The sequence below is a fragment of the Protopterus annectens genome, chromosome 13.part0, assembly GCF_019279795.1.
Source record: "Protopterus annectens isolate FY-2018-M chromosome 13.part0, PAN1.0, whole genome shotgun sequence".
Lineage (NCBI taxonomy): Eukaryota > Metazoa > Chordata > Ceratodontiformes > Protopteridae > Protopterus > Protopterus annectens.
This window is the reverse complement of record NC_056747.1, coordinates 251,026,550-251,049,045: the sequence shown is the minus strand read 5'-3', so window position 1 is coordinate 251,049,045 and position 22,496 is coordinate 251,026,550. Positions and strand designations below refer to the sequence as shown.

At 40.3% G+C, this 22,496-nt stretch overlaps 1 protein-coding gene across 5 annotated transcripts in view; it reads right to left on the bottom strand.

Moving 5' to 3' along the window:
- Positions 1–22,496, bottom strand: part of LOC122787214 (CACN subunit beta associated regulatory protein) — a 366,408-nt gene that overhangs the window by 26,178 nt on the left and 317,734 nt on the right. For 3 of the 5 annotated variants that reach the window (XM_044053808.1, XM_044053810.1, XM_044053809.1), the window contains one exon: positions 20,360–20,561. The exons of 1 other annotated variant lie outside the window; for it this stretch is intronic. In XM_044053808.1, the coding sequence (XP_043909743.1) occupies positions 20,360–20,561 (202 nt within the window). The remainder of the gene's footprint in view (positions 1–20,359; positions 20,562–22,496) is intronic. One more of the 5 variants, XM_044053811.1, reaches the window with a different exon arrangement.

The following is a 22,496-nucleotide window of genomic DNA, read 5'->3' as shown; positions in this document are numbered from 1 at the left end:
CCATGCTCCTTTAATTTTCTAAACTATTTGGTTAAAAATAAGTATTAAATTAATGGAAATTCAGAACTACTTTGTGTTAAGAGCAGACGCATGTTTGGTTAAACCCATTAAAAATCTGAAGACTGCATTATAAATCCAACCCCCGTTCTCTTCCATTAGTCAGAATGAGAGTGTTCATGAACGAGTGTGCACCCTCCGCAACATTATTCCTCCTACCTACCTGGGCTTTGTTTGAATGAATCATACTGTTGTGGAACAGATTTCTGTTATGATGTCAGAAATACAGGAAGTGAGAAATGCCATGTCTCTGAGGGACACCGTGTTAAAGCATTCATAAATATAGCATTTTAGATCAACAATGATTAAAGAACATCAGAAATGAGAAAGCTCTTGCAGATTTGTACAGAATTATGGCAATTACATTTTCTTTATTTTTTGCCATATACAGATTAATGTAGGATATTCAGTAGTATCCTGGTTATAGTAATGTCTGGCAGCTCTCTGTTCTGCTCCATGGACTGAATTAGAAACGTCAAGCAACTAATTTATATGCGTGCTTGTGCACTAGCTGCAGAAAGCATTAAATCCGTGTGTGTGCTGTGATTTTTATAATTCCTATCCTATCACTCAGAGAGAGAGTAAGTGTAAGAGTGAGAGTGAGTGTGAGAGAGAATAACTACATCAAAACTCCTTTAATACACCTCCTTTCTGCTCATGTGTTGTCTGAGATTCTATTATAGGTTCATAGGTTCATACTAGGCTATCTGCCCTAGGGCGTTTATAAGCCTAGCCAGAGTGTGTTTGGCTTTTGCCACCCATTTTAAATTAATTTTGCTATGCCCTTTTTCGAGGTTAGTATACTGTGCCTCTGTCTAACAGTGACACAGAAGTGATACCCGGGGTAAACCTACGATCTCCCATCCACTCATCAAGATTCCTCTTGAAGACAGTCAATGAGGGACTCTGCCTAACCTGGACTGGGATTTTATTCCAGAGTGAAGGGAGCCTCTGGGTTATGAATCTGTCCCTCCAGCATGTCCTATTTATTTCAGTGCTGAAGTTCAAGTCTCTCGAGCGCATAGCTCGATGGGATTTGGATTTTCTGAGGTGCAGCATGTCCATTAATTCTGGGTTGGACATGGCTTTATACGTCAGGCACAGATCTCCTCGGAGCAGGCGGTATGCCACTGAGTAGAGCTGGAGTTTCTTTAACCAGGCAGCATATGGCATCTGTTTGAGCCCTTTGATCCTCTTGGTGAGGTACTTTTGGGGTCTTTCCAGTTGCTGCAGGTGTCTGGTAAGGTACATCCCAAAAGGGGCATTGTACTCAATTATGGGCCTGATGAGGGATGAGTAAAGAGGCACGATGACCTCCCCTGATCTAGATGTGAATCCCTTCATGATTAGGTGGGCTATATAAAATGTTTTTCTAACCACTTTGGCCACGTGGTTGTCAAATGAGAGATTGCTATCAAGTTGGGTCCCCAGGTCCCTAATTACTTCTTCTGTATTTAATGGATTACCACCTATGTGGTAATTTGTGGGCACTTTGTTTTTGCCAAAGGGGATGACTATACACTTTTTGGCATTTAGCTTGAGGCCATGGCTCTGGCACCAGTTGTCTGTTTCTATGAGGCCCTTTTGGAGGATGCTTGTATCGGCTGGAGAGTCGATTATGGCGCCCAGTTTGCAGTCATCTGCGAACTTGGTCAGCCACAGTCCTTCTGTGTTGGCCTGTACCTCCGAGAAATATATACCGAACAAGAGAGGTCCCAGGACTGAGCCTTGTGGGACGCCACTTGTAACTGGTTTGGAGTCTGACATTGCTCCAGCAATTCTAACCATGTGGGTTCTGTCCTTGAGCCAGTTTGCAAACCATCTAATGACCTAGGGGTTTATATTTAAGCTGGTGAGCTTATCTATAGTGCCCGAGTGGGGTATTGTATCGAAGGCTTTTGCGAGGTCCAGGTAGGCTGTGTGGACCACCTTCCCCTCATCAATGGCCTTCGTGACTGTTTCAAAGAAATCGACCAGGTTTAAGAGGCAGGATCTGCCCTTAACAAAGCCAAACTGAGTAGGATCCAGTGTCTGTAGGTCCCCAATATCTTTATTTATGAGGTCCATGATGATCCTTTCCATAGCTTTGCAGACCAAGCTAGTCAGGCTTATGGGGCGATAGTTTCTAGGATCCGTTGAGGCACCACCTTTGTGGAGAGGGACCACTGTTGCTGTACGCCACTCTTTGGGTACATATCCTGTAGTAAGGCTGAGATTGGACAGTAGTTTTAAGTTTGGGTTTAGCTCTTCTTGGAGTTCATGTAGGACGCAGCCCGGGACACTGTCTGGTCCCATTGATGCTGTGTTTTTTGCTTTGGAGAGGGCAGCTCTTACCTGAGCATCTGAGACATCAGGGGGGGCAGCACTCTGCTGGGATAGATATTTGCCCTTTTGGTGGGGAGGGGGGGAGAAGTTTGCGCTGAACCTGTCAGCTAGGATGTTGGCAATGTCTGTGGGTTCGGTGTATTTTTTGTCATTTTGGACTAATTCTGAGCATATCTGGGAATTCCCACCCAGGTTCCTAACATAACTAAAGAAAGCCTTGTGATTATCCTTAGTGTCCTGTGCAATATTTCTCTCGAAGCTGGCTTTAGACGATTTTATGAGTACCTGTAGTTTTTTGCTAATACTGATCAGAGATGCCTTCCCTTTTTTGGATTTTGCTCTATCATGTAGTAGCTTCCTCCTTCTATTGTATAGTTTGTTTATGGCTGGGGTCCACCAGACAGGATGTCTGCCTTTGGAGGATTGGGTCTTGGTTTTATTTGGGATTGCAGGATCCATGCATTCCTGAAGGTGTTCATAGAATGCATTTATAAAGGATTCTGCAGTCTGGGACATATTTTCCACAGGCCCGGGGGCTTTGAAGGATTCCACCTTGGTTTTGAGGAGTGTGAAATTTGCTTTAGAGAAGTTTTTCACTGTGGTTTTCTGGGCAGGGGATGGGGTCGGGATGTGAATATCCAGTGAGATTAGTTTATGGTCTGATCTTACCAGTGAGGGATACACTTCTGGTCTGGAACATAGAGTCCCCATGTTGGTGATGATCAGGTCCAGTATGTTTTCCCCTCTTGTGGGAGTGATGATAAGTTGTTCCATAGCATTTAAGTTTATAAATTCTAGGAACCTTTGGGCTAGGGTGTTGGAGCTAGAGTAATGCTCCCAGTCTATGTGTGGGTAGTTGAAGTCGCCCAATATAATGGTGTTTGGAGAGACCTTCATATTTTCCAGTGTTCTCAGGAAGGCCGAGTGGGGTTCCTGGGTTTGGGAGGGTGGTCTGTAGCAGGCTATAAACTGGAAGGCAGTTTTACCCACTGTTAGTTGCACATGGATAGTCTCTGATGCTTCGTGCTGTGCCACCAACCTGGAGGTGTGGATATCTTTGACGAATATTGATACTCCCCCTCCTTTTGTGGTTCGGTCCAAGTTTTGGGGCCGAAAAGCATGGTATGAGGTATAACCTGGTAGTGCTGGGGTGCTCTCGGGAGTCTTGAACCAGATTTCTGTTACTGCACAGATATCGATGTTCTCCATGCTAAGGAGAGTTTCGAGTGCGTGCATCTTGAGGTTTAGACTTCTGGCATTGAGTAGCATTACTCTTAGTTTCTTATTGAGCCTTGCCTAAAAAAGGCACTATGGGGGTAGCAAGAGCCTTTGCCAATATCCGAATGTCCAGGGGTGACAGGTGCAAGCCGTCCCTAGCGAAGCATCGTGGCTTGTCGAGCATGTCATCCCAGGCTGACAGGCATTGGATCCCCTTTGAATGACACCAATACTTAAGCCAATTGTTGAAATTGATCATCTTGTCCTAAAACCTCACACAATGAATGCTTGGGTCATAAATACTGGTTCCACTGACCTCAGAAGTTACCGGAAACATTACACTTAATGGGACATCTTGAAACTATTTTTTTATTGTAGGAAGCAAATCCCTGCACCCCCTGTCTCAAATTATATATACCAACTGCATGGTCACCCAGCATTGGGGAAAGGAGAAAGACTCAAAAACAGTGCACAGAGGTCTGTACTGATCCCTTTTTCACTCTTGAAGGAGTGAGTAAGTTATTTTCACAACTTATCGCATCAAGGATATGCAGGGAAGCAATTGCCTGGACTTGCTGCATTCCCAAGACCACAGTGGTAGTGATTAACAGCTGTTCACACAGCCTAGGAAATATAAAAAAAAAGGTTAAGTAACCTCCTGAATGTCTGTCTTAAGGTTACTTCTAATAAACCAGCAACCACTTGAAATGAAACGTAGAACATGGTGATTTACTGCACTATATTTGGCAATATATAATTCATAAAATCTATCTCAACAAATCTGTTTGGTGCCAAAAAGCTCCCACTGCAGACATATAAATTATCCTAAGGATCTGTAAACTTTTAGTAGGTTATTTATTTTTTAAACCTTGGTTCAGCAAAACAGATTCAGTGAATTGTTTTGTTGAACTGTGTGTCATGGATCAGTAACGGAACTAGTTAAAATGTTTGTCAATAACTGACACTTGACATTTGCCCTAATGCTTTCTGTTTGCTACAGACACTAGAGATGAGCTATCATACACCATTAATGTGATGTCTGTCCTGGTCCCTCAGGTTTTAAAGGTGTCACATACTTTTGTACCTCAGCGTCTTAAAAAAGTCATTTCGGCAATGACCAATAGTCCCTAATGTCCCATAGGGAATATTAGCCATCAGTGGTGCACTCATCCTTTTCCACTACAGCTGGCCCTGCAATTACCTTGTACTATTTCTGAAATCTTGTAACTGATGAAACATACAATGAGTCAATTGTTCATGTGGAGTGCCATTTGTGCATGTCTTTGTAAGTATGCCAGCTTTAGTAGGAGGACATTAACAGCATTAAAACCTTTTTTATATTTTAAATATTTTGCTTATTATTTTATCTGATACTTTTTCAGACCCCCCCCCCCGAACAATCACATATGACAATACCTATGTGGTTAAAAATAACTAAATATGATAATAAATCAATGCACAGCCAAAAAAAACCCCGATACAAATGAATCCTTACTTGTTAAGGCATGTGCATATATTGTCCCTAACCCTAAATCAACCATAAGGTAAAAAGATTAACAGTTCAAGGGTCAGCTCTTCCACATTGAGGGATGGAATGGGTTAAATCCCTGTGGTGTCCACTCCCTGGTGGTGTAGGCTGGAAAGCTGTTTATTTGTTTCTATCCTTAAGCAGTAGCATGCATAAGAGCATATGTAGATTCCACAAAGGTACATTTACACCATGGGAGACTGGGCTTCCCAACACTTCATCAAACTTAAACTAGACAAAGAGCCATATGCTCGATTTCATCTCAGTGAAGCTGAAATTTCCATTCACAGTTTTACACATAATTCACTGACTGTGTGGTTTGTGAGTGTGCTTTGGCAGTGATTCCCTTCTTTTGGGAGATTATCCCCTTCTGTGGAATGGGTATATATAAGTTTGGGGATTGTGGGGTAGGGTGCAAGAATTTACCCCTCTTTTTAAACCCTTGAATTTCAGATTTTGATCTGGACGTTATGACTGGTTCTTTTCTTCTGGTTGTAACCTTGTCCACATGTAACTCGAGGACTCAGTAGAACTAAAAGAGTAATGCATCCAGGCAACAGTGTAGAAGAGTGAACATCTGGGGTTGGGTGGAAGAGTAATATCACAGACAATCTCTCACCATCATCACTGCATCAGCTTGAATCTAGTCTTCTTAAAGAAACTGAGGAGTCCTTGCAGCAAAGGGATAATGCAGGCTTAGTCAACTCATACAGCTGGGGCCTTGGTTTTAAGTCTCTCATCAAAAGGATGGCACACTCATGAATGCAGCATCCCCTTATACTACACTGCAGTGTCAGTAGTCCAGCTGCCTGCTGTAGGAATAGAACCCACAACCTTCAGCACCAAAGGTGAGTGCTATCTGTTGCACCACATACGCTGTGTTCTTGGAATGTCCACACACAAAGAAAACTGTTCTCAGAGGAGAGCAGTCTCCCCTGTGCCCAGGTACTGTGGCTACCCCACAGTGCTTTTCGTCTTCTAAGGTTAATAATGTCTCCGTTCCCAGACTGAGTCTAAGAAAGGTCCAGTGACATCAGTGCTCTACCTCAGAAAATACATGCATACATAAATAAAATGCATCCCTGGACACACATCTGATCTCAGCTCGCCAATCAAGCTCACACTGAGAAATCAAAAACTTGAGAGTCATAGACAGTCGGGGGGGGGGGGGGGTTGATAACATAATTCCCTGAGCTGCAGTTGCCTTGAGGCCAAAATCCTCCTGGTGATGTTGTTACTTAACCCAGTGGATAATAGGTTCATACTAGGCTGTTGATTTAGTGGACTCTTTATGGCCTAGTCAACAATCTTGGCCATTTACCAAAACACGAATTACTACCAGACCCTGACCTAGTTTGGGCTCCATTCTATAAGGGCTTGAGGGGCCACACCAGGGATGTACATACAAATGCCTATCCAATTGTCCATGTTATGCTTAAAAATAGCCATGTAGCTATTTTGCTTAATCTCTCTAAGGGGAGTCTACTGTATAAAAGAGGCATTATCTGTGAAAGATATTTATCCCACCAAGTCCTATTTATGTTTGGTGGAAGTTTAGGTCTCTTGCGTGGGTGTTTACGGTGGTATTAGTTTTGTGGATGTGTAGGGCACTATATGGAATGGATCTTTCCGGGCTGTGCTGACAAAGCAGAGATCTCGTCTCAATAGTCAACAGGAAATGGAAAAGATTGAGAGTGTTTAAGGCAGTCAGGGTAACTCAAGGACGACATACCTTTGATTTTTTTTTTGTAAAGAACAACTGCAGTCTCCCAGGCTGGGTCATATTCCTAGCCAAGTACACACCGAAGGGGGGCAGTATGTTTTATTACCGGTATGATAAGGGAGGAGTAGAGGGGATGAGGACTTCCTTGGAGCTAGAAAATATGCATCTGGTTTGCCAAAGGACAAAATGCTACATTTTTGGGCATTTAGTTTGAGGCTGTTTTCAAAGCACAACTTCTTAGCATGCGTTAAGCCCTCCTGGACAATATGTAGGTCATTTGGGGTATTTATGACAGCTCCAAGTTTGTAGGCGTCAACAAACTTCATTAGACACAAGCCTTTGGTGTCTGCTTTAATGTCAGAGAAATAATTACCAAAGAGTAGTCGTCCCAGAATCGATATCTGGGGACACTGCTGGTAACAATTCTTTTAGCTGACAGTATGCCCAGATTCTGTTGGTGAGTCAGTTAGCTATCCAGCAGATAACATAGAGGTTTTATACTTAATTGGATCAACTTATCAATGATGTTTGAGTGTGGATTGGTATTGAAGGCTTTGGCCAAGTCCAGGTATGCCATGTCAACCAATATACCTGATGTAATACCTTAGTGAATTGTTTGTAGTCTGTGGATGTTGCATACGTGTGAGCAAGGCAAGACAGAGTTGAGTTCACTGTATTTAGCTGGCTGACAGAGGGACACCTCCAGCTGAGGGAAGTATTTACACCTCTCACAAACAGAATCCTTTGGGTTTAGTAGCAGTTTGTTATTAGTGAGCATGTGGTAAGAATGCACTGCCTCAGGATTCCAAGTGTATAAGGCTGGAAATGCATTATGGGTTTGTGTGTTGCCTCCATGTATGAGCAGTGCTGCTAGATTTAAAGTAAGAGAGGGTCTAAACAGAGCGTGAGGAAATATTACAGCTGTGGAAATTTTGTTGGACTGGTTATATATTCAGCATAAGCCTGCACTGCTGAGTGCAACTGGTACTGAAGCTGTGCAGAGCAGCACAGGTAAGATTATGCTCATGTAATTTAGTGAAAGCAGTTTAGTTAAAGCAGAAATGGAAAAGTAACTGACAGATGGAGGTTATAAGAGGGTATCCTTTCTGTAGTACAACAAGAAAGAATTATAGTTTCATACACTACCCACTATGGAAATAATATTACTGCCACTCTGTTGTGCTCAGCACAGCATTGTAAATCCAACAGAAAGAAAAACAAATAAACAAAAAAAAAATTAAAACTAAGTGTAATCTGAAATATGAGTGCTGTAAACCACCTACAACATGTACCACTTAGATTCTTTCTCACTTACATGACTCACAACTGATTGTAAGATGGCTAACACTCCTGGCCAAGCAGACTGATTCAAGGCAGTGATTTAAATGTAACAAAAGAGTATTAACAAGAGAGAACAGAGTGAGCACATTTGTCTTGTGTGATGTGCTCCAGCAATATCAGGCTGGCAGTATCAGCTGATAGTTACTAAAAGTGGTATAAAAAATAATACAGACAATGCATAAACATCTCTAAATGCCTAAACAGTATTACATAGTAACAGGCAATGATAAAAAAACAACAGAATAGCTAGGCAACTTAAACGTAAACAAAGAAAAAGATAAAACTGGTTGTGGCTGTGATGTAGTGTGTGTAAGACCACATATCTTACATAACACAAAAAATATGGACTGCTACGAAGAAAAGCTGACAGATGCCTAATTCCTGCGTCATTTTCTTCCTGAGAGATAAGACCTAATTCTTCACTCCACTTGACACATTACTAGCTTGCTGTCTCACTTTAGGGTTCTAACCTTCAACTGCTGTCCCAGGACACCAAGGTTGCTGTTTTCTCATGTGTCTGAGTAAACTGAAGAAAGTAGCCTGGATTGGTGTGTTTTTTTTTTTTTTTTAAGTTTCTTCTTTAAAGTGCACACTTTGTACACCTAACATTACTTTATGAGAACTGCACTTGCTGTCTCCAACTGCTGAAGACTCCGAAACAGTGGTCTGAACTTGAAAGTTACAGTCTGGAGAGCCTCACTGACCCTGAACTGTATAACAGTCCAAGCGAGCACTACAGTGCTAAATTTGAGACAGCCACTGTTATCTTATGGCATAGAGTGGGCCTAAGAGAGGGAGGAAAACAGGACTCCAGGCTGAGAGGAGAAACCTACCATTCGAAGGACAGGGGGTGGCCCATGAATAAATGATTATCCAAAACTGAGTGATGACTCTGCATCCACTGACAGAAACTTGTTCACTGAAGTGGTCTCAGGTGCAGGCTGGACAATGGAATTGTGAAAGCTGTAGTCGGCATAACAGGGTAGTGCATTGGAGTGATTACCAACTATGCAAAAGGTAGATTTCACACTCTTAGAATGATTCACAAACATAACTGCAAAATTATTATTTCTGATTCACAACTGCCTGAACTGCTATACTTGCTGCCTTTTTACAAATTTTTATTATGGTCAAAATTGTTTTGGTTGAATTATGGCATACTCATTAATGTGACTTACTTGTATAAATACTTTAAGTATTCAATATACTATTTTTACATATAACAATACAGATTATGTTTGTTTTATAAGCAATGAAATGGTTATCGCAATTTGTGTCTTTCTGTACTATTTCCTGTTATTTAATTTACAAAGACAAATGCAGAAGTAATTTATTTATTTATTACTTTGGTTCTCTCTTGTTGTTGTCTTTTGGCTTTTCCCAGTTAGGGGTCGCCACAGTGGAACTCCGGTCCACTAATGATTGGCAGTAGATTTTCACGGTGCCGAGTTGCCAGCTTGACGCCCAACCTTCAATGAAGGCACGCCCATTCACGCATGTCTTTCGGAACGCCACTCGACCTGTGGGGAGGACATGCAGACTCCACACAGAAGGCACTCCCCGCACACTAGCAGAGAATCGAATGGGAGAACCTCTTGCTGTGAGGCAACAACACTACCGCTGCACCACTGTGGAATACTTTGGTTCTCTCTAGTCATGCTTAATGCAGAGTTAGAAATAATAGCTTTTCTGTCTATATACAGTGTAATAAAATATTTAATGGCTTCCTGAGCAGCTTTAGAATTACATCTGTGTGAATTTTAGAAGTTCCCTTTGATTAACCCCCTCAGACTATGGAAAAAAATAAAGCATACAGTGTCAAGCATATAGTTTACTTAAAAGTTATGAATCAGGGCAGTTTTAAAAAGCATAAACTAATATGAAGTGTTGCATAAATACTTTGCGCCTAATGTAAAAGTAAATTAGCTTGGGAATAAAGTTGACTTCACAGATGAAAATTCATTCAGTGGAGCATATAGATACATACGTATTAAGCAAAAAAATATATGGATCTACTTTTGTTTAACAAAATCCCACTTAGTCGAATGACGAAACAATGTTGTACTTTAACGAATACCTGGATCACTGTAATTTAACCCCGGGAAACTAACCACATGACCACTAACACTTTAAAAAGAAAATGAAGCAAATAAAACCTCCCACACTCCCCTAACTAAATATACTGTCATTCATCCCTCTCTAACATAGATGACAAGCAGGTGGGGTATTTTGTTTAGATGCTTTAATACACAGAAACACATCAGGATAGATAACAGCATCATAAAATATAAACAAACAGGTTAACAGAAAGACCTTACATATATACATGCTTACATCTCAACAGCCAACTACAAAATGGCAGTCAGACTTCCATGCTCAGTATTTATACACTTGTGCAAGCCCTTGGATAGCTTCTTAAAAATACATACACATATATTGATCTACAGCCTCCCTCTTAAAAAGATTGCCGTTTGTAAAAAAGATTGCCGTTTGTTAAAACAATATTGGAGTTAGACATGCATTGCTACAGACATTAGAAACAAAACACAATGTTCATGTCCAAGTTGCAATGTATCTGCTACATGGTTTAGAGATACGACTAAAACTTGTAACATAACAATCTGGACTAAATTTAGCAATGGGGGCAGTCTTTGGTGAACAACCCATATCAGGAACTTCTGTATTCGTCACAGGAATGGGAATATTCTCTGGAACTTCCTCAGGAATTGGAACACCGGACAACTCACTCTGAGATAAAGAGTCTTTCTCACAGGCTATGTGCTGTGGCATAGGCTCAGACACTGGTCTTAAATGTTTCCAAGTCCGCCTAAACTCTGCTCCATGTGATTCCACAATGTATGATCTCGGTTCTGAAGAAATACTCTTCACAACACCAATCTGATCATAACCTTTGGACGTTTGCATCCTTACCACTTCTCCATCTCGTAATGGACTGAGAGCTTTGCTGGTTTTATCATAGTAGGACTTCTGCGTTAGGCGTTTCTTCAACAGATTGGCTTTCACTGACCTGTTGTTCTTGACACATGGAACCAACAATTGACTACTGATTGGTAATGTGGTTCTGGTTTGTCTCGAAAGAAGTCTCTGAGCAGGTGAAGCAAGATGTTTATCATGAGGAACATTTCTGAAATTCAACAGATTCAGGAAAACATCACTTCATTTTGACTTCTCTAGTACCTGTTTTGCACTTTGAACTGCATGTTCTGCCAAACTATTTGACTGTGAGTACTCTGGGCTACTCACTACATGAGTAAAGTCCCATTCTTCAGCAAATCTTTTGAACTGTTGGCTTGTAAACTGCGTGCCATTGTCAGAAATAACTTTGTACAGACTACCATGTACTGCAAAATAGGGTTTCATCTTAGTAATGACAATCCTGGATACCAGGTTAGGAAGCAGGTCAATCTCGAACCAATTGGAGTAAGAGTCTGCTAATACCAAATAATGTTGACCATTCCATTTGAAGATGTCAGTGGCTACTGTTGACCAAGGTAGTTCAGGAATCTGGTTTAGCTGAAGTTGTTCCATCTGTTAATGTGGCTTAGTACTACTACACATGAAACATAACATTGCTCTCTCAGTGTCTTTTGGCATAGATGGCCAAAATACTAGTCCTCTTGGTCTTCTTTTGATAGAATTGGTTCTTGGGTGACCACGATGCAAGATAGCAATGTACTCTTGTTACAAGGACTTTGAAAAAATTACTTTTGTACCTTTCATAATGATACCTTTATCAGACAAAATATAATCTCCGTTTGGCAAATAAGGTTGCACTTCTTGAGGTAAACTGGATTGCTATGATGGCCATCCTTGATTGATAAAGTAATTGAGCCTTTGTAAAACTGGATCTGTGGCTGTGTGATCTCTCAACTCATCAAGATAGGTAGAAGAAACATTTTTCACTTCCATGACTTCAGAATCAAGGTTCTCATTCTCATGCTGTTCAGTGCTGTTTCTGGATGATCTGGATAATATGTCAGCAAGATAAAGAACTTTGCCTTTCCTGTAGACAAGACTGAAATTATACTTTTGCAATCTCAGCATCATGCATTGCAGTCTGGCTGGAGCTGAATGCATAGACTTTCTCAAGGCAGTGACAAGAGGTTGGCGGTGTTTCAATCTGGATAGGTGTACCATAAACATAATCATGGAACTTTGAACATGCAAACACAATTGGCAAAAGCTCTTTCTCGATCTTGGCATACTACATTTCAGTTTGGGTAAGAGTTCTCAATGTGTAGGCAATAGGTTGACCCTCTTGTAGAATGACTGCACCAAGACCAAATTTCGAAGCATTACAGGAAAGTATAACTGGCTTGTGAACATCATAGTATCCGAGAGTTAGTGCACTAGCAATTCTCTGTTTCAGGACTTCAAATGTCATTTGGTGTTGCTCTAACCAAGACCATGATACATCTTTACGTATCAGCTCTCTGAGTGGTGCTGATAGTTGGCTCAAGTCTGGGATGAACTTGCCTAGATAGTTAACCATAGCAAGAAAATGTTGCAGGGCTTGAACATTGTCTGGAGTTGGCATCTTGAGAATGGCTATTTGCTTTGAATGGTCTGATCGAAAGCCTGAACTGGTAAATAAATGACAAACATAAGCAACTTCTTGTAGCCTGAATTTGCATTTCTGTGGATTGAGCTTAAGATTCACTTGACATGCCCTTTCTAGAACTTGTCTGAGGTTTTTGTCATGCTGAGCCTCACCATGACCTCATACTAGCATGTCGTTGACTATAATAGCACAAGGATACCCAGAAAAAAATTTGCTCTATAGCACGTTGAAAGACTTCACTTACAGAATTTATCCCAAATGGCATTCTGAAAAATCTGTACCTACCAAACGGAGTACTGAACATAGTGAGAAATGATGATTTCTTGACAAGCTGAATTTGCCAAAATGAACTCTTTGCATCTAAGACAGAAAAAAAATGTTGCATTTGGCATCAAGGCTGCAACTTCTTCGACTGTGTGCATTGGATGATGAAGTCTTTTTAGCTCTTTGTTCAAATCTCATGGATCAATACATATTCTGATGTCATCTGTTATGAGCTACCATGATGGAAGATACCCATTCAGCTGAAGTTGCAACTGGACAAATCACACCTTGTTGCACCATTTTATCTAGCTCAGCTTTGACTCTCTCCTGCATGGCTATTGGAACTTTTTGTGCTAGCCAGATAACTAGACTAACATCTAGATCTAACTTCATGGAGTACACAGCTGGAAGCTTCCCTAATTTGTCTTTGAAGAGATCAGAATACATAGAAAAAATATACTGGGTGAAATTAGAGTAGTGGTCTTCAAGCTGACTTGGTGGACTTCCTTATTAAATTAAAGCAGTCCCATTTTTAAACTGTCTCTGAGCCCTAATAATGACTGGACGTGCTTCTTGACCACATAAAATAAGTCGTAGCTTCTTCCAGCAGAGTAACACGAAAGCACTACTCAGCCTTTGGTTTGCATTTCTTAACCTCCATAAGCAACAAGCTTTGCACACTTTGCCAAATCAAGCCTTTCACCACAACATACTCTGGCAAATGTTTCTGCTGACGTAACATTGCACTTGGAACCTGTGTCAACTTTGAGCTCTCTGGGTTTTCCATTTATCTGAACAGTACAAAATACTTTATTCTTTGACCTTAAATCTATTGCATTGACTGTTTCATGAAGCACTGACACGCCATCCACATAAAGAGTAGGGCTGCAGCTCTCTAATTGATCAACTGGTTTCTTAAAATATTCCCTGTTAATTAAAGAATATGGGCCTTTTGATTTACAAAACCTTTTGAAATGAATCCATTTATTGCATTTGTGGCATTGCTGACCAAAAGCTAAAAATGTTTCCCTTTTAAATTCATGACTTCAACCACAGTTACAGCAGTTGGCAGTGAAACTAAGTTGAGTCTGCTGACTCACTTTTATGCTTCATTGAGACTGTGCAAACTCTGGAATTGCTGGAAAGCTCTGGGGTTTACCAGTAAGTGCTGCAGGAGCTACAGTGGCTGCCATGTGATTTGGCATATTTCTTTTAACTACGTGCTGCATACTATCAACATGAGCCCTGTCACTGTGCTTTCTAGAGCTATACTCATTTGTAAGCATATTTGTGAGCTTTTCTGTGAGCTCGTATATCTGACAAGTCTCATTGGCCTTATTCAAAGTTAAATCACTGTCACTAAGCAAAATCTTTCTCAAGGCATCATCTTTAATACCACACACAAGTCTGTCTTTTATCAACTCATCCCTTAAATCACCAAATCTGCACATTTTAACTTTATTTCTCAAGTCAGTTATATATGCTGCAAAAGTTTCACCAGACCTTTGGTCCCTTGTATAAAATAAGTGCTTTTCCATTGTAACATTTGTCTGGCGGTTACACATTTCTCTAAATGCATGTTTTAAGCACTCGGGGTCCTCCCATGACTCAGCCGGTACAACAATATGACGGTTTCCCCCCTCTCCTGTATAGATAGCAGGTGCATACACAAATGAACATTCCCTTTCTATGGCTTCTGACCCAGCTAAATTAAGCAGAATAAATGCCTTTGTATGGTCATCTTTATCAGAAAATGCAGCCTAGATGAAAATATCATACTCTTGCTCAAACATTCTCCAGTTCTCGGTAATATTATTGTCAAACACAAGTGCACTGGGTTTTCAAAATCCATCTGCCATGCCCACAAAGTTATGCACAAACACATGGAAAATTTGGCCCTTGTAATTATATACAAACGCTTCTGATAACTTGGATATCTTTGATTAATATGAGAAATATGGATTCGCTAAGCATGTATTGAAAAAAATGTGGTTGTTTCCCCTTATTTTATTCATTTTATGCAATTTGGACTTTATTTCAAACATTTTCCATAGTAATTTGAATATTTTTATCAATATCGGACATATCGGTTTATACGAAAATCATTTGGAATGTTCTGTATGCCTCGTTTCATATTTTCCGAATAAGAAATAGTGCTGAGCAAGTTTTAACATCTGAAATTCTTTTCTGACCTGTTTTGCGAAGTATGCGTATTGTTGGGATGATTCATTCTTGTGTATATTCCTCCAGTTCCGACCAGGTGCCTCTCGAACTCAAACTGAAGAATTTGGATTCCATCTTGGCCTCAAGTCGTTTGGACATGCCACTTCTGACACCATGTCACTTGCCCCTGTTTAACATAGATGACAAAGAGGCGGGGTATTTCATTTAGATGCTTTAATACATAGAAACACATCAGGATTGATAGCAGCATCATAAAATATAAATGAATACATACATGCTTACATCTCAACAGCTAACTACAAACTAGCAGTCAGACTTGCACATGTTCAGTATGTATACACTTGTGCAAGCTCTTGGATAGCTTTGTAAAGTTACATACACACATACTGAGCTACAAATACCAACTCTGAGATTGCATATAGTGAAGAAAAGGACAAAGTTCTCCATGGTGGCCAAGCGGTTAGTTTCCCAGAGTTAAATTATGGTGATCCGGTTGTACGTTAAACTACATTTTCGGCAACATCATCTTGTTTTGTAGTTTGATTAAGTGGGAATTTGGGAAATAAAAGTAGACCCATATACAGACAGATATTCCAACTTTATTTTTTGCAGAGAAGCTTGCCCTACCTTTAACCCCCAATCTACCTTCAAACAACCCCTTGATTATTCTCACTTCAAGGTCACTTCCACTTTGAGAAAGTGCAATGACCACACAGACAATTTCAAAAGTAAATTGCTGTTTCTTTAAAATTACATGACCTTAGAGGGAGAATATTTAAACTGGGGGTGTAGGGACACAAGCCTTTGCAAAAGCACATATTTTAAGTAATATTAAATGTGTTTATTTTGCCATATTTTCTGTATGGATGTATTTTACTTTGCTTGTCTGTAGCTCCCTATTTAGTCTTGAATGCTCTCATATCAAGAGGATTTTCAGCCTGGGAAATAATCCCTGTAATTTGTAATCAAGGAAGTGAGTTACCTTACTTGTAATTCCTTTATAATGGAGGGAAGACTGCCAAAATTTGCGTTCTTGATCGTGATCAATACAAAGAGGAAATCATACCCCCACCCAGAAACAGTGACCTCATAGTTATAAACTGAGTTAATTGTCATTTCAGTCACTTTTTTTGATCAATATGGGGCTGTTTACTTTGCACTTGTGTAGCTGTCCCACATCCTGCCACTTGCTCTAACTGATGAGGAAGGATCCTTGCCTGGACTCTACAACATGCCTCTCAACTGTTTCTTAATATGCTGAGTATCCCTGATTTTGCCTCATATTTTTGTCTTGCCCCTTGTACAATTTTTGGTTTTCTGGTTATTCACGGACTTATTCAGGACCATCTGTATTACAACCAGTCATTAATGTCAGGCATTAGACTGTCATACTTCTTATGGTTCAGAAAATGCACAATAATTCAAACCTTGTTATTTATTAACATTTCAGTGATTTAGAGTAGTATTTAAAAAACTGCCCCTGACTTTGGGCCTTTCATCTCCCATTAGTTTTCATTTTATTTCCGATTCTTGAGTAAAGGAAGTGAGAGCTATGCTCCACACTAGCAAGAAAATTTGGGATACCAGATCACTGAACTTTCAAACCTCCAACAGGAGAAAAGCTCAAAACTAGATGGAGAACATGACGGCTCTATATAACAGCCTGCAGTAGCTGGAAAGACAGCAGGAAAGTGTCATCCATTAAACAGTGATACTTAATGATTGGAAGCAGTTCAAGTTTTAAAATAAATTCTCCGTCAGAGTGGTCAGGGAAGGTCCAGCAATACTGAATTGTCGAAGAATGGAAATACAAGGAGTTTCTTTCATTGCTTTACCAGTCACACAGCTGGCAATTGTTGAAAACTCTGGATAATGAGGAAATACTAACACCCAATACTGAAAATACTGCTAATCTCTGATGGAGGAACTTGAAGAACCTAATGTGAAGCTCCTAGCTTGCGACATGCCAGTAATATTCTTGGACACAATCTAGTGCCAGAACATACTTATCACCTGGACAGTGACCATCCAAAACTGCACGTATTTGATATGCCAAATGAAGTCACTAAAATACAGTATTGGCTGGTACCCACCTAGTCTTTTATGAACTAGACTCAGAAGAGAACAATGTCACACTTCCTTTTATCGTGACCCTTCTTTTTATGCCTCCCTTTGACGAACTGGACTGGGCCAGGGCACCATCTCCATTGCTACCACTTCATATCACTGAGACAGCATGAAAGTTTGATGACCACTTCAAGGAAGTGACTTGTGAGGATTACAGTAAAAGCACACTTGCCTTATTTATTATTTATTGTGTATTTACTATTTGGTAACTAGGTAAGTGTACAGGTCCAGAGACCTTTTTCAGTTGTGACCTTGGCCTAGAAGCAACAAACAATGCAAGTAAACTTAAGTTATACAATTCATATATGATAGTGTACTAAGCTTATATGCTTGCAAAACTTAGGAAAGTTCATAAACAGTTATAGAGTTTCTATAAAATAGAATGTTATACAGTTATACATTTCAAATACAATAGCAGGTTAACATTAAGTTTTATCAGTTTACATGGGTTTCTGTGCAGTTTGGATACATGAAATTACTTCCTAACAGTTTAAAATTTAATTTCCTTGAAAAAAAACTCAAATGGAAGTGAGAAAAAATAGAAATTTACATAGACAGGGATAAAGACTAATAAGAAAACAGAAGTAAGAATAGTTAAATGGCAAACAACTGAGAGACTATAAAAAAATTTGAATTTTCAGCTTATTAAAGAGATCCATTAACCCTAAAGCAATTAAAAGCAGCTTCCTTAAATAGGTGCCCAGAAAGGGACATCTTAACCTGGTAAAAGTACCTTGATGCCTTGTTTCAGACAGGTAGCTTGTTTTAGAAATGTGTTCCTTTTCGTAAGACAGCTCTTTCACCAATAACTGTTTTAAATGGGGGATGGTTAAGTGATATTAAGTTCCCATGGGAGTTACTTAGGGAGAAGGACCATGTACATGGTGGAGCTCTGGGCTACAGTGAGCACATCTGTCACGTGTAATGTGTTTCAGGTTAGAGAGAGGCTGGAACAAATCATGTTTCTCACAGGAGTTTTGCAGTGAATCCAAGGGCGTGGACAGCAAGGCTGCAGACATAGAACTTCTAAGGGTTTTGACAGCGAACCATCACAGGTGTGTAACATTAACCAGGTACTTTCTTAGTTATCAGAAGAGGAAGTTTGTTCCCGTTAGTTTTTGATAGGTCAGTATCAAAATCCTCGTAGCAAGTAACAAGGAAGGACTCGCAAGGAAATCATGACAATGTCCTCTTCCAAAAGCCTTGAGAGTGCTACACACTTCTGTAAAAATGTAACAGCAATGAGCTCAGAAAAAGAGTGCCATTTGCTTAGCATGTGAAAGAGGAGTCAACACAGGCCGTGCATTTGATGAAAATGTGATCACCATGGCAACAGCCTATTTTGGAGAAATCAGCAGCAAGCTCAGTGCTAGCAGTGGTAGTAGTAGTAATGGTAGTTGTAACAATATCATGTACCTGGTATAAAATACTAAACACCCACACAGACACCCTCCAGTGTGCTCAAGCAGACTCCCATTTCAGTAGAGATGCAACAAAGATGAGGACATCAAAGCATGTTATGTGCGGCACACAAGCACTATACAGGATGGTCTTTACTCTTCTCAAGAGAAGGCAAAAAGAAACAACATCATGAGGCTGGATTCAGACATGAGGAGAAGTTCTGTGCATTTAAGCTCCTGAGCCACAGCTAACTGTGTGACCCGAAAGAACGATTGTGTCTAAAAAAAGAAAGTGGAAATCAAAGCCCGTCTAGGTCGCTCCCTTAACAACAAATTCTTCACTGTTACATTTCTCAAATGCAAAGGGATGAGTAGGTGGCAATGAAAAGTTGATGAATAGCTTCAGGTGGGAGCAGACACCACTGCAATCTCCAAAGAATTCGACAAAGCACCAGCCTCAGATACCATATGCCTTGTGTGCATATTCCTTACCTTACCCTTGTCTGTTATATACCTGGTGTCCTTGGAAGAGCCTTCCATACACTCCTGGAAACCGAGTTCAACAGAGCCCATGGCAACCAAAAGCAGTATCATAAGGAATGCCTGGCAGTTGAGTTTCTGGAACTATTAAAGTGATGGCACTGATGACAGGGGTGCCATACTCTAGTCTCGGGCAAATGGGGCAGTGTCTGTGATAGACTAGCCACACAACCATTTAGACAGTTTTGACTTCTTAAGAGTCAAACAAGGATACCTTTTAATGACGTGATGAACCAAACCATGTCAGTAGCAAGAAGGAACTAAGGACAGTTAAGGAGAACACTATCCACTAATGAACAAGCAGGGTTGTCAGGATGGCACAAAGGAATTATGGGTTCTGAGAAGCTTGACGAGTTTGCAAGAGCAACATGGCTGATAAACGTCATCATCAGGCTCTCCGTTTCTGAGAGTTTCTCAGAATAAATCTACCTGTGTTTAAGCCTCACAAGTTGACAAAGTTAAACAATAACTGCTGGTATTGTATACAAAGTAGACAAAAAGAGCATCGAGTGTCCATTTTATTAGCAGAGTGTAACACTCCATGATTTGATGGCTAATAAGAACACTTCTGAGTTACAAAATATACTTAGATGCATACATCTGATACTTTAATACAGACTGAAGCATTCTGTTACTAAGCCTGTACCTATAGCTCAATACATCCTGATCCTTATATAATCAGTCTCACTAAATAGTAATTTATAATGTTTTTTTTTTTACAATTTTTGGAGGAGGGTACATTTCAGATGCCTCATATAGCTTTGTTTTCTTATCAACTACATTTACACACACGATTATAAAAAAAATTCCCCTTATTGGACTCGCAAAATAATGGAATTGAGTTCAACTTGATCTGTTATGACAGGCTAGAAAACTCTCAAAAACCAAGTTCACTGAAAACTTTTAAGAATTTCTTGTCTGAGTATGCATGCCAACAACCTACGGATGTAGAATTTGTTTTACAAAGTTCATCCCCCTGTCCCCAAAGAGTAACCAGACATACAATACACTGTTTCTGCCACTGAAGGACATTAAATGAATAGAAGGCCACAGCAGACAGTGCTACAGACCTAGCTACTGAAGGGTACCTGCCGAGGGAAGGTGCTGGACTGGAGGGGGGTGGCAGGAATGGGACAGGAGGACTGTGAAAGGTGACATCATTGGTCCGAGCGATGTACTTGATGAAGTCAGTCTGGTGTGGATCTTGGTCTTCCTGATCCATGCTTTCACTGGCAGCTCGCTGACGCTGGAACTGATGCCTTTTCGGGGACCCTACAAATGAAAATTACAAAAAAAAAAAGAATATCATTGGCAGGTCAGCAATCAGAAAATGAAATGTGTTCTATACGGCATTAAAACAGCCAAATACCACTGTTGCTGGATTTGGGCAATGCCAGTTGTGTCTGCTAAAAATGTGTCACGGAGTCATGTTGATGGCCAACTGTCATGCTGGAAGAACAGTTATATAAGTAAAACCAGAAGCCAGGTGTGTTAAAAAAAGATTGGTGGGCTGTAGTTTGTTTGCATAGTTCATAGAATTGCAACTTCACAACAACATCTGCATCTTAGCCAGGGAGATACTTCTTTTTGTCCTAAGAGGAGCCCTGCTGCTCCAGTGCTAACAGTCTCACACCGGGGCCACAGAACTTCCTCCTATTTCTGTACATGAAAAAAAAGAGGTCTTACCTGCCCAAAGGGCAGAGGACAACTTCATGCAAAAAATAAAGCAGTTCAGTACTGTGAATAACAATAATGCTATCGGGCAAGGGGAATCCTGGACCAAGCCTGATGCATCCCCACAGAGTGCAGTCTCTATATCCTTGGGTGTACAGAATGGGAAGGCTGAAAATTTGAAAATAAACAAATACATTTGGAACATAGACTGCAGCATCATAGCTTCTGAAAGTCTTAGTTAACAACTATATAACCTACTTCAGCTCAACAGATTAGGTCTTCTTCCAAGGCACATGTATTAGCCAATGTTTTATGCTGCAGTGGTTTGCTTAGTGACTACGCTTCTTCAGTGTGGTGGCAAAGCCACCCTGTGTACCTACAACATGCACACATACCACCAATGTAATTGTAAATAGCAGCAAAATAACTTTTTTTAAAAAAATCAGTAATAAAAGTCATGGAATGGTCAGATCGGATGACAAATGACTTTTGAAATGATTTGCTGTGTGAAAATGCATCAGTGTGCTGAATGGATATATGCACTATGCAAACAATTTCACTAGATCTAGGTTTTATGAAAAGAAGAAATATGAATGAAGCTACATGGATGTCCTGCTGTGCACACTTGAGGTCCTGAGTCCGCCGGAGGTGCTGCACTGTACAACTTTTGAAACAAGCAGACTTTGATTGAGAAAAAATAGGTTAGGAGTCAATGAAGGGATGAAAGTTTCAAAAGTATCTGGCAAGGAAAAAAACTAGTCACAAACCAGTTTCAACAGAACTCTGCAGCTCTCTAACGCGACCTCCATACTTGTGTTGTTTTAGTCTGTTGCAAAATGATACCGAACTGCACTTTATGGAGACTCGGCATCAGTTTTGCATTTCACATGGATTTTCAAGAAACAATACTTCTAGCAGAATCATAGGTAAATAAATCCCTTTAAAAGTGAGGTAAGTAGATGAATTTCATTTGTGTTATATTATTTTTTTAATGTGGTTTATTTGGCTCTCTGTTAAAATGTTGAACCTTGTAATGCTGAGTACTGACATGATGAACTCCCTCACCCAAAAAAGACTGAAAATGCAGCAGAAAAGCAAATATCAAACATCGCTCTTCTTTAAACATCTTTTTTGTATGGGGGAAAGACCCCCCCCATACCTCCCAAACTTACATATGCTAAATCTGAGATTGACATACCTCGGAGAAAAGGGAATATTCAGAAAAATGGCCATCTCAAACTTAATATAAGTAAGTCTGTTTTTTTCTGCCATTCAGTCTCAGCATAATGAGACTCTTTAAACCAGGTCCCAGTATGTCAAATGGTTATCAGTTTATTCACTGCCATGTTTCTCTGGTTTCTGTCACCCAGCCTCCAAATTTTAGACCTCTGTACCTCAATAGTCCTTTTCCATTTATCATTTTCTTGAGGCAGCTATAGGTCTCTAAAGCAGATAACAGTCAAGGTGGGACTACGTGGGATGCAGGACCTCTCATAAGAGGCCTAGAATGATGCAGGGATTATTAGGTGCATC